General features: G+C 48.5%; 1 protein-coding gene and 1 long non-coding RNA gene across 4 annotated transcripts in view; one reads left to right on the forward strand and one right to left on the reverse strand.

The window, feature by feature from the left end:
- CAMSAP1 (calmodulin regulated spectrin associated protein 1) overlaps positions 1 to 7108 on the reverse strand; it is a 41822-nt gene extending 34714 nt beyond the window's left edge. For 2 of the 3 annotated variants that reach the window (XM_053282353.1, XM_053282351.1), the window contains exons 1-2: positions 3670 to 3687; positions 3226 to 3385 (exon numbers count right to left, since the gene is read on the reverse strand). In XM_053282353.1, the coding sequence (XP_053138328.1) occupies positions 3226 to 3385; positions 3670 to 3672 (163 nt within the window). In that variant the 5' untranslated portion in view covers positions 3673 to 3687. Of the gene's footprint in view, positions 1 to 3225; positions 3386 to 3669; positions 3688 to 6975 lie in introns of those variants that run through there. The other variant, XM_053282352.1, reaches the window with a different exon arrangement.
- A 127-nt stretch (positions 7109 to 7235) lies between these two features.
- Positions 7236 to 9748, forward strand: LOC128338989 (uncharacterized). The gene is made up of 2 exons (XR_008312794.1): positions 7236 to 7373; positions 8585 to 9748. It is a non-coding gene; the product is annotated as an uncharacterized LOC128338989 (long non-coding RNA).
- The last annotated feature ends 2374 nt before the right edge of the window (positions 9749 to 12122 follow it).

The raw sequence follows: 12122 nt of genomic DNA on the forward strand, positions 1-12122 counted from the left end.
AACCCACCTCTTCGGTGTTCCCTCTAACAGGGATTCTCAGATGTTGTCGACTACAACTCCCAGAACTCCCAAGCAAAAGCCATTGCAGCTGGGGATTCTGGGAGTTGTAGTTAACAGCATTTGGGAATCCCTGTTTGAAGGAACACTGCTCTTCACCCAAGCTTTTGCAGCTTTTAAATTTTTTAGGTTTTAATCTGTCTTTGATTTTACGTTATCTAAATTGTTTTACATTTTTGTGTATGTTTTTGACTTGTTTTTATGTTATTGTTAACTGCCCAGAGACGAAAGTTTGGGGTGGTGTATAAATCAAATCAATCAATCAATCAATCAAATAAATAAATAAATAAAACAGGCATCAAGTTGAGTGCATCATTCAGGCAAAGGCAAGTATTTTGTGGTACAGCAAATGGAAACTTCCCATTCGCATCATTCCTGTCCCAACACACAGGTTCTCTAGGGCAGAAGTTAAGAGTCTGACACTTCTATGCTCAACATGTCTAGGTGGAAGTCCCATGTTTTCGACTAAGGTTAATAGAAGACACCAGACTTAAAGCTGGAGGCTACAATACGACACTTGCGGCATTTCCAATCAATGCTCTCCCTCTCCCCGCCACCCACCCACACAGCTGCAGAAATCCACTAGTCTACTAGTCTGTGACAAGTGAAAAATGATGCCTGCCAAGCGAAAAAAGTCCTGATGAGCAATGTACCAACATAACTTGTCGAGTAGAATATTTTGGCTGACTGATAAACTGAGCCAACATTTCTTCGTGTGTGTGTGTGTGTGTGTGTAATTCTCCCCGCCCCACCTTTCCTTCAAGGAATCCATGTGTACATTGTTATGTTTATCCTCACAACAACCCTGTGAGATAGGTTAAGCTGAGAAATAAGTGACTGGCCCAGAGCTGAGTTTCAAAGCTGAACAGGGATTTGAACTCAGATCTCCTGGTCCTCATCCAACACTAACCATTATACCATGCTGGCTCTCAATATATGTACCTTTTACATTTATATCCAACCAATTCAAACAAAAGGGAACTCTCTAAAGTAGCCTACAATAAAAAACAGTAATGCAAAGCAATATACGATAAACGATTAAACAAAATAAACAAGTTGAAAACACCGTAACAGCTAAAATATAAACAGTCATATAATACGCAGCTCAATTCCTAACTTTCAGAAGCCCAGAGGAATAAAGGTGTTGTTTTTACAGCTTTCCTAAAAGCGTCAAGAGAATGAGTTTGGCCAGCCTTCATTGAGAATGTTCCATAGGCAAGGAACACTTCAGCGAAGGCCCAGTTTCAAATTAAGACACACACACAATCTGACTTCAGAATATGAAGCAGGGCCTCACCTGAAGATTGCGACATACAAATATTTCATACGAGATCAAGACACTAGCCATGATCTTTAGACCTGGACAAGGTTTATGGATTTCCCCCTGCTTAAAACACACACACACACACACCTGTAACCCTAAACTCTAGGATGAACAGAAACTATGCTCTGCAAAAAAGCTATATGTAATGAAGAATAAACCAAGTTAGATGAAGAAGCATGCTATGCAAGTAACATTGTTGGCAAGAGCGCACATTTTGTGAGGGTGTTGTTTTACCACCAGGTAATGTGAAAAGCAATCCAAGTCCTTGAAAGACAGCAACAAGTCGTTAATTTAGAAAGTGAAGCCTTTTTCCCTGTCCAATCTTGCCCAAATCCTAGAAAGCCACATAGCTGTATTTGAAGATTTTGGTAACACTGGGCTTTAAAGATACTGCTCATGACAATTTCATAACAGAGGAGAGAATGCAAAGCACAGTAACACGAATCAAACCCGTATCTATTTAATGAATTAGAAGGCATGTGCTTAATGGGAGGAAAAACCACCACCATCAAATCAAAGAGATGGTGCCCAGTACAGATACCTATCTAGAACCTGCCATCATAAGCTATTGCCCAAAACCAGTTCCCATGGAGGTTATCAACATAAACATGGGCCATTCTGCCAGTTCTCTCCATAAGGTTAGCGCCTGCACATAACATTAAACCCTTGCAATATTTTATGTGCTGATTTTCAATGAAACACAAACCATAGTCACAGAAGAGTGCCTGTTTAAAACATATAGCTGGACACCAACATACACTTCAGTTATGTTCTGGCAAAAGCCAGTATTTTAACTTTCTGACTCAGATTGTTGTATTCTCTCATAACCAGTAGAAGTGAACAAAAACATCGCCAACATTCCTAATTTCACTGCCCTATGTGCACAATAATGGCAATTCTAGAAGCAAAAGAAAATGCTCTAGCTAGAAACAAACCCAACACATGTGATTGCCGGAATACACTGTATTACTTAGCAGCAGCACCACAAAGCAAGCTAATGGTAATCCATTAAGCATATTACAGTTTGGCAAATTAAGAGCTAGATTAACAAGGCTATCTAATTTTCTACAGCATGACTACATGTTATATTTTGCTTCAGTAAGAAGTATAATATCAGTAGGTAGCCAAAATACTTGTGTTCAACAAAAAAACCCTAAACCCTCTGCCCCAAGGACTTGACAAGAACAGTCCACGACAGTGCAAAACAAATAGCATGTTTTAGAAAACACGACAAAGGTTCCACTACTGTTTTAAGAAGATATAAAACAGAACACATTCTACCAATTCATAACATATATCACACACATTACACAAAGATGCCACCACACAACGATGTTCTAGAATGCAGGTGCTTCCGTTAAAAAAAAAAATTAAACGAAATATCTGCAGTCCATTTTTGAAGCCACGGGATTCTTAATTTTATCTCTAATCAATCAAGATCCATCAAAAGCTAGCAGCAAGCATCTACACATTTGCCAAGATGACTAGCCAGGGAAGTACACCAAGGCCTTCGAGGCCTGCAGAAGCTCAGCGTTCTGAGGTCTGTGCTCTGTGTGGGAGAGCACAATGGGGGGAAAGCAACACACAGAACAAAAACACAGTTGGATTCCAAGCACTTGCAACGACAAACACTTCACTTCGCAAAGGGGGGAAAGGGGGTGTACACAGACAAGGCTCAGGACAGGTGTTCCTAATACTCTGGTCCCTGAAAACATGGACAGAGGCAAGCAGACCGACTAAAAATTGATATTTTGAACACAGATCATTTCTAGTCTCAAAAGGCAAGGGGGCCAGGGGACACAGGCAGGAAGAGAGATAAATAATCACCCAGCAGGGATTTTTACCTATTCCATAGGCTTTAGCACAGATCCATTGTAGATTCGCCGCTATTTTTGCTCGAGAAGAATCATAGAGTTCCAATGGAACGATCTCAGCCGCACCGTCTGATAGAGCATCCATTTTTCTTCGGGTGCTATCTCCAACAGCACCGACATCGACATCCATCTGCGACAAAAATAAAAAATGCCCCGTTTCATACGCGTGCAACACAACTTAAAAGACACATCATCGATTCTGAGCAGCACGTAGGACGACAGATGCAGATTCTGGGGTCTGGAGCGCACCGGGGGCTTTATTGTCAGGGCTCTGTCTGTGACTATGGCAGCGCTCAACCTCAAGGCTTTGCTCCATTGCATGCTTTTAAAAATGTGTTTTTAAAGCTCACCCAAACAGGCAAACCCACCACCTCAGACACGCAAGGGAATAAAAGGGCACGGGCTCTCATATACCATTCACACCCATGATCACCGGCTTGCTGCAGACGCTTCTCTCCAGTATGTTAACAGCCGAACAATACAGACAGGTACCAAGCAGCAGGCGGGCGGAGGGGGGACGTCTCCTATCATCTGGCTGCCTCAACAATGGAAGGGGGCTGGTGGGGGGAGCGGAGAGGGTGGCACAGCAGGGAGAGAAGGCAACAGAAGGCAGCAGGCCTGGCCTTCCCCATGCTTGTCATTCCCTGGTGCCTTTCCTTCAGCCTACCCCTAAGCGGGATCAGCAGCTGAGATGCACTGAGGCACCAGACACCCGGAGGCAAGGGGAGGAAGGGAGAAAGAGAGGGCAGAATGCAGCGCTCCTCCGCCAACAGCTCCCTTGCCCCTTTTCCTCAGCGTGTCTGGCAAACGCCAGGCTCAAGGGGGCACAAGAAAGGGGTCCCAGCCTACCTTGCCGGCCAGAGTGCTGCTCCCCAACAAAGACAACAAAGGAGGACCTCTCCTCTGCACCTCCTCCCCCCCCCCCCCCCCGATCCATCACTTTCTCCTTTCTGCTGTCTCACGACTCTCTCCCTCTCCCAAAATCCCCCCTAGCTTTTCTCTGGCTTGGTTTTCAACCCTTGCTCCCGCCGTCCCCTAGAATTGCTCCCACCGTCCTGCCCTATGTCCTCTCTAGCATTTTAGAAGGTGACAATAATGGGAAGCCTCATCCCCCAACTACACTTCCACCCCCCCTTTACAGTCCTCATACCGCATCTCCCACCCCTGCTCCAGGTGTTACCCCACACCCATACTACCAACTGCCCCCCCGCCCCAACAGGGCCAGCCCCTTATGTTCTGTGCAACCATAACCCGAATTCCCCCCCCCCCCACCAACACAGGCCCGCTCACCCCGGCCATTCCTGCCCCCAAGATGCTTGAAACATCCAGTATTATGGCGTTCATAAACAGACTGCATACATAATGCAACATGACAGGAACTAAAACATCCGCACCTCAACGTCCCACCCGCTTGTTTCTACCTTAACTAGAACCCGCCTCCATCCAACCGCAGCCCCAGCCTTCCTCTTCCTCCCCCCCTAGCCCTCTCCCCATCTGCTCCAATTCTTGCCCTTTACGCCTATTAGCTCACCTCCACACACCACAATCCGGGCCTAGACCCACCCTCCGTCTGCTCGCCTTCCACCTGCCCCAATTCCTGCTTTTAACTCCAATCAGCCCCCCTACAAACACACACACACACACACACACACCCCACCCCCAGTTATCCTGGTTCATGAGCCCTGATTCCAATTCACAAGTTGAGCTGAAGGAGGAGAATAATCAGGGCGGCCTTTGCACACATCATAACCAGGAGCACACACACCCCACCAGCATCCTAATACCCAGCTGGTTTTATTGTTGCTTTTCTTTTTCTCTCTCTCTTCCTTTTTTCTTCTCGGGTTCTAGTCTGATCTGCTGCCATGCTTTATTGGTTTCCATTAGCTACCTTGGAGACTCTTTATAAACAAAAAGGTGCGGTGTTTTTTGTTTTGTTTTTGGTGGGGCAGCGGAGATGTAATGTAATAAGTAAATAAATCCCAACCCAGACACCCCCAACTGCAAATCCCCCTTGCCCCAATTCCTGCCCCATCATTCTCATTAGCCAACAACAATAGCAAGCCCATCCTCTTCCCCTTCCCATACACGAACCAAACCCATTTCAGCTCACTCCTGCCCCTGACAACCTGTCCCCCCCGCCCCCCGCCAATCCCTGCCTCATAGTACTGTGAGGCAAACTGCACCAACGATCAGCTATTTGGGGCACCTCTTACTGTTTTTATTTACGCAGAATTAATTGGAGCAAGAAGGGAGCACAGTGGTGGATCAGGGCCAGGACTGGGGGAGATCTGGTTATTGTGTGTACAAAGAACTATGCCTTTTATTATGATTGTTATCATTCCCACCCAGAGGAAACCCTCCTCCCCACTCCAGTCTTAGCTCAGGCCCCCAACTACCTGCTCTCCCGACTGCCCCACCCCACAACTCCCATGAACAACTGGGACACTTACTTTAAGCAAAGTGCTTCTTGCTAGGCACTATTAAGCAACAGCTCTTATTGACCCCATAATGCTAACAGGAGGCCACTAAACAGGGAAAGGGCCATAAAGGGTGGCCCAGGTGGTACATACCAGGTGGAATAGAAATATGATAGATAAATAAATAAGTCTGGGCCAGGATGGGGGTGGGTGGTGCCTGATTATTATGTGTGCAGAGATGATGATGATAATGATGAAGATGACCACCACTACCACTAACTGCCTTGTTTGTGAGCCACACGGAGACCTATCGGACTATTTATATACCGCCTGATATGCACATCTCTAGTCGGTACACATAATTTGAGACCCAACAAATATAAAGCAGAGTAAAAACAGGTTAAACAATTTCACAGTATGGAAAAAGTGAAAACAACCTCATGGGCTAACAGCGACTGAACAGTGTCAAATCTATTTCAGGGAAGAGCCCGAGAAAACAGGTGTGCCTTGAGGGTCTTCCTAAAAGCCCACAAAGATGCCTCTCCATTTGTTATAGAGAGGCCATGCAAATAAAGAGGAGGAGTTGTTTTGCTCTGTAAGCCACCCGTAAATACTAATAATACAAATTGTCAGCCACTGCCCTCCATCACAAACCTCCCATTCATCTGAGCCAAGATCGGGCTGAGAGGGACTCCGGCCTGCAACCTTGGAGAAGCCGCTGCCAGTCTGTGAAGACAATACTGAGCTAGATGGACCAAGGGTCAGACTCAGTATATGGCAATTGCCTGTGCCCCTAACCCATGTCCCTCACCAGCCCACCTCCCAACCCACCCTTCCCACACCAACCACATCCAGTCCAAAGCAATCAATAAATACAATAAATATGAGTTAGCCGTCTCCCCACACAACAGACCCTCCCTAGCCCAGGGCCCCCTCCCACAAGCTGCATGTCAGCCATGGGGGCCCCCTGCCTCCAGCCCTATGACTCGCCCCCATGAGCCATTCCCAACTACACATCCTAACACCCCCCCCCCCAAAAAACAACCCACAGACAATCACGACCCCCCCACTGGAAAGCCTGGAAGGGGGGGCAAGACAGCAGGGGGGAGGGCGAGGAATGGGGGGGCTTGCAGTGGGGGGAGACTTTGCAGTGGGGGGCTCCCACTGCAGGGCCTCCCCCCCACTGCAGGGCCCCCCCAGTCCTCCCCCCCCGCCCTCGAGGCCCTGTGCTCAGCGGGGAGCCCTTCCCAAGCTCCCTCCCTCCCTCCCTCCCCCGCCCCCCCAGCCCAGCCCCCCGCCTCACCTTCTACCCAGGCCCAAGCCTGGAGACGCGGGAGGAGGAGGAGGAGGAAGAGGGGGAAGAGGAGGGCTGGGGAGGGGAGAGGGCGAAGGACGCGGGTCGGGGAGCGACGAGACGCGCCTCAGCTGAGGGGGCGGGGGGGGGGAGGGAGGGAGGGAGCGGGGCGTGCGCGTCCGCCAGCCCGTGCGTGCTCGACGCCGGCAAAGCCGACGGGTGGGCGGCCCCGGCGTGTTACGCGAGCACGTGACTCGGCGGCCGACGAACGGGAGGAGAGAGGGCGGAGCCGGAGCGACAAGACGTCGTCGCGGGGCGCGCGTGCGTGCGCGCCCTCCCCCTGCGCGCGCCGTTGGGGCTTTGCTGGACATGCGGGAGGGAGCCGTCGGTTGCTCGCCTCGCGCCGGGTTCGTTAGCTCCCGAGGCGCATGCGCTGACTTTTTTTTTTTTTTAATTTTAAGAATAAGAAAGTGGGCGTTCGCGACCTCGCTCCTCCTCCCCCTCGCAACTGTCTCCTAGGGAATGAGGCGGGCGGGGAGAGGGAGAAGGGGGCGTGGCACCGGCGCAAATCCAACCAATGAGACTGCGCGGCGGCCCTTGACGGACATCGGGGCGCGCGTGCGGATGGAACCGATCATCCCGCTGGGTGCTCCGCCTTCGGGGCGGTGCCATGCTCAGGCCACGCCCCCACGTGGTGCTGGTGGCGCCTATCAATGTATTCAATTGATTTCATCCTATTTCCAATATAGGGGTTTTGGGGGGTTTTTTTTGGTTTATTTATTTATTTATCTAATGTGAGAGTTCAGGGTTTGGTTTGGTTTTGCAGATGCAGCAGTGTCTGGAACTGCAAATTGGAAAGAGCCAAAATCAGCCAGCTGTCAAATAAATGAATGCACCACAGACAAAGAAGCCGGGAGAAACCTTAGTAGACCAACACTAAATTTTAGTTGTACTTGACATTTTAATTGATTTTATTACACCCATTGTTCTTGTGTTTTTTATATCGTGAGCCGCCCAGGGACTTGTGCATGGGGTGGTATAAAAATATGTTAAATAAATAGATAAATAAATAAATAGAACACATTGGCATTTATATACCACTTTTCAACAAAAAGTTTCCAAAGCGGTTTACATAGATATAAATAGATAAATAAAATGGCTCCCAAAGGGCTCACAATCTAAAAAAGAAAAATAAGATCGACACCAGGAACAGTCACTGGAGGGATGCTGTGCTGGGGACGGATAGGGCCAGTTGTTCTCCCCCTGCTCAACAAAGAGAATCACCACTTTTACAAGGTGCCTCTTTGCTCAGTTAGCAGGGAATTATGAAGGATGGCCCCATCCCAATCATGCACACAAAAACAGTGCAAGGAAACACGAAAGTGTACGCAACACCGTGTCTCAATAGCACGTATGTATTTGAAAGACACAGGGCTCATAAGCAAGACCTGCTCTTTTTTTAGGGGGCCTTGGGAGAACTGCTTTCCCTGGGGCCCCCTACCTGGGTAGGCCCTGGGAGTCACTCCAACTCTGCCCCCCCGCCCCCACGGGCACAGAAGTGGTCTTGGGGACCAGCAAGGCGCCAGTATTCTCTCTAATTTTTTTCATCTCTCCGCAGAATGAATTTTGTTCTGGGCGGCAGTATCAAGGCACTGTGTGCGCATGTGCATTCAGAGTGAGGCCTTCTGGATTCAACCTGAGCGGGATCTAAAATTAACCGAGCGGACATCCCAAAACCCGTGAGCGTTCGCACATGCGCATGCCTGAGAGGGAACACTGCTAGCAACCATGCCATGGGAACCAAGGATGCACCTAGAATCCATATTTAATTTCTTCTGGTTCGGATAGGGAGCTGTTTTTCACCAGCGAAAAAGAATGTGGGTGTTGCTGACAGATAAAGACTGGTTTCTCATAGGGTGGAAACAAAAAGATTTCCAGTTTCACGTCTTGGGGAAGGGTGAGGCCCAGCTGCGCCTCTGCTATCTGAGAGAGAGATCTACCAGGAATGAAGTTTTGCTGTCCTGGATTATGGTTCTTAAGAGTGACCAGGGAGACAAATTACTCCTGTGCATGGTCTTATGGATGGATTCAGATGCAAAAGGAGCATCGAGGTTTCCCTGCCAGTAGCTTGTTCCGAGTAGATGCCACTGGAAATAAGGGTCAAAGGCTACAAAATAAAATTTAAAAAAGAATTAGTTGGTGAGCCATTTGAGCCCAAGTGTTGTGCTGATGGCTTCACTGAAATGGAGGAGGGATTTAAGGACATAAGAGAAGTGGCATTGTGGTGACATTCTGTGAGGTGGTTCCAGGCATAAAGGGCAGCAAGGGCGAAAGGGGAGAGGCATCTGTGGGGACGGGAGAGCTAATGGGAGGTGGTTCTAAGCATATGGGGCAGTAAGGGAGAAAGGGGAGAGACCTTTAAGGGGACAGGAAATGGAGATCCGGGAGGTGGTTCCAGGCATATGGGGCAACAAGGGAGAAATCATTTGAAGAAGCAGAAGACCTTCACGCAGCTGAGACTGGTGGAGCTGGATGATCAAAGGACACGGGCACAGATGTATCGGGCTCGAAGAGTGAGGAGGAAAAGAGGAGCGAGGCCCGGAAGGTGCGATACGAACCCGATGTATGAATGGCATCCTTGTGTATGAAGTGGATCTCTGAGATCATAGCAGGGCATATGGAACGGAGCAGCGTCCCCGAGCGAAGCAATTACAGAGAACTGATTTATTATATTGCCAGAGCTGTACCTGCACTGTCTGATAATTGCATTATAATGACCGTCTCCTGCTCCTTGGGATTTTAATCCGATCTCTCTTTTCCTGATGGGTGGGTTGCATAATGAATCGTTACGACCATTATGTTCGAGGGAGCAGAAAGTGTGTGTACACACACACACATACATTGCCAAGGTAACATACTGAATGAATATTTTGCTCGGTCCTCAACTTCATGTGTCATCTCCGTTGTCATGGTTTCGCCCTCGTGGGAGTATTATTCAAACAAAATTCCATCCTGCCTAAAAATTCCAAAACTGGCAGAGGGAAAATAGGAAAGCCTGCCACAAAGGGGGAAATAGGCATTGGAAAATGTAGGATGCCACTGAAATAAATCTGGCTGGGGGATATAATGTCAAAATTAATCTAGATATGTGCCAGATTTGTAGGTAGTGCTCCATGATAACCTGCGTGGAGCATCTGAGAACCCAGATCCTAGTAGGACAGATATCTATAAAACCAATGAACAATGGTTTTATACATCCCGAATTGCCTTTGCTTCCTTCTACAAAATCCTAGGAGTTACATAGGAAGATAGGAAACTGCTTTACACTGAGTCCGACCATTGGCCCATCTAACTCAGTATTGTCTACCCAGACTGGCAGCGGCTTCTTCAAGGTTGCAGGCAGGAGTCTCTCCCAGCCCGATCTTGGAGATGCTGCCAGGGAGGGAACTGGGAACCTTCTGCATACAAGCATGCAGGTGCCCTTCCCAGAGTGGCCTCATGATCCCCTAAGGGGAATATCTTCCAGTGCTCACATGTATCTCCCCTTCAAATGCATATCAGGGTAGACCCTGCTTAGCAAAGGGGACAAATTCACACTCTCGACCAAAAGAGCAGCTTTTCTCATCCTCTCTTTAGCCTCATTCCTACCCATTTCAGGGTTTCACCACTCATTGCTTAGCTCAGGGGGTATTTGTCAGGAGGCCAAAGAAACAGTCCTAACCTGCTTGGCAGCTTTCTAGTGCGTCTGGCTCCCTCTCCGTCCCACTGCATCTGGCTGTCCACTGCTGGAGACAGAACGCTGGGGCACGTGAACCCTTGACCGGATCCAAGACAGCAGTTCGGTTCTAACAAAACCGGTCTCGGCAGGTCCAGAGAGACGAATGAGCCAGTGCCTCTGCGGAAATGCTAATGAGAAGCCTTGGCAGAGGAAACGCAAATTCCCCTAAGGACGGAGAGGAAGCCATATGGAAGAAATGGGGGGGGGGGTGTTCCGGGGATGATCACATTAATAGCCATGTATGCTGAGGCCAGACCGTTTCCAAACGGGATGTCTGTTTTGTGGCATGCCTCACTTAAAATCAGCAGGGATCCAACTTTTATTTCTTTCATCCTAACTCAGCTTTCTTATGCCATGCAACAGGCATTGAATTCTGGGTGGTCCCCATCCAGGCACTGACCCCAATCAAACCTGCTTAGCATCAGCAAGACTGCCATCTCCTGTGCCTTCCGGTTATTCTTTGTATTTATTGTTATTGATTCATTTAATTCATATACCGCCTGACTCCAAAGGCTCCAGGTGGTTCAGAAAAATAAACACAACAACAACAAAATAAACAGCTATTAAAACAACAGGTGAAAACAATTGTAAACAATTCCAGGATTACTAAAAGCCTGGCTTGAAACATGCATCTTAAGGGCTCTTTTAAGCCCCAGCCTGCCTCATAAGAATGTAAGAGCAGTCCCTTGGGATCAGGCCCAAAGCCTATCTAATCCAGCATCCTGTTTCCCACAGTGGCCCACCAGATGCCACTGGTGGGCCACTGGAGTCCACAGGCAAGAGGTGAGGGCATGCCCCCTCTCCTACCATTGCTCTACCATTCAGAGCCATCCTGCCTCTAAGCCTGGATATCCAAGCCCCTTCTAAAGCCTTCCAAGCTGGTGGCTATCCCCACATCCTGTAGCAGGGAGTTCCACAGATTATGTCAACCATTATGTGTGGTGTGGGAAAGTTCTTCCTCTTGCCAGTGCCCGTGGTTCTAGTATTGTGAGAAAGAGAGGGAGAGAGAGAGAAAAATCCACTCTCTCTGTACACACCACGCATACTTGTATAAACCCCTACCATGCCTCTCCTTAATTGCCTTGTTTCCCAGCGGAAAAGCCCCAGATGTTGTAGCCTTGCCCCGTAAAGAAGGTGTTCCTCCAGGCCCCTGATCGTCTCGGTGGCCCTCTTCTGCACCTTTTCCAGTCCTGTAACGCCCTTTTGGAGCTTGGGTGGCCTCCCTGTTCCCTCTGAGTTTGCAACCAGCGGGCAGAATTGACCCAGAGGCTACCAGCTGTGGATCTCTACTTGGGATTCTCAGTTCCAAAGTGTACTAAAACTTTGGGAGAAGGTCATAGGAACATAGGAAGCTGCCATCTACTGAGTCAGACCATTG

Source organism: Hemicordylus capensis, chromosome 17 (assembly GCF_027244095.1).
Source record: "Hemicordylus capensis ecotype Gifberg chromosome 17, rHemCap1.1.pri, whole genome shotgun sequence".
Lineage (NCBI taxonomy): Eukaryota > Metazoa > Chordata > Lepidosauria > Squamata > Cordylidae > Hemicordylus > Hemicordylus capensis.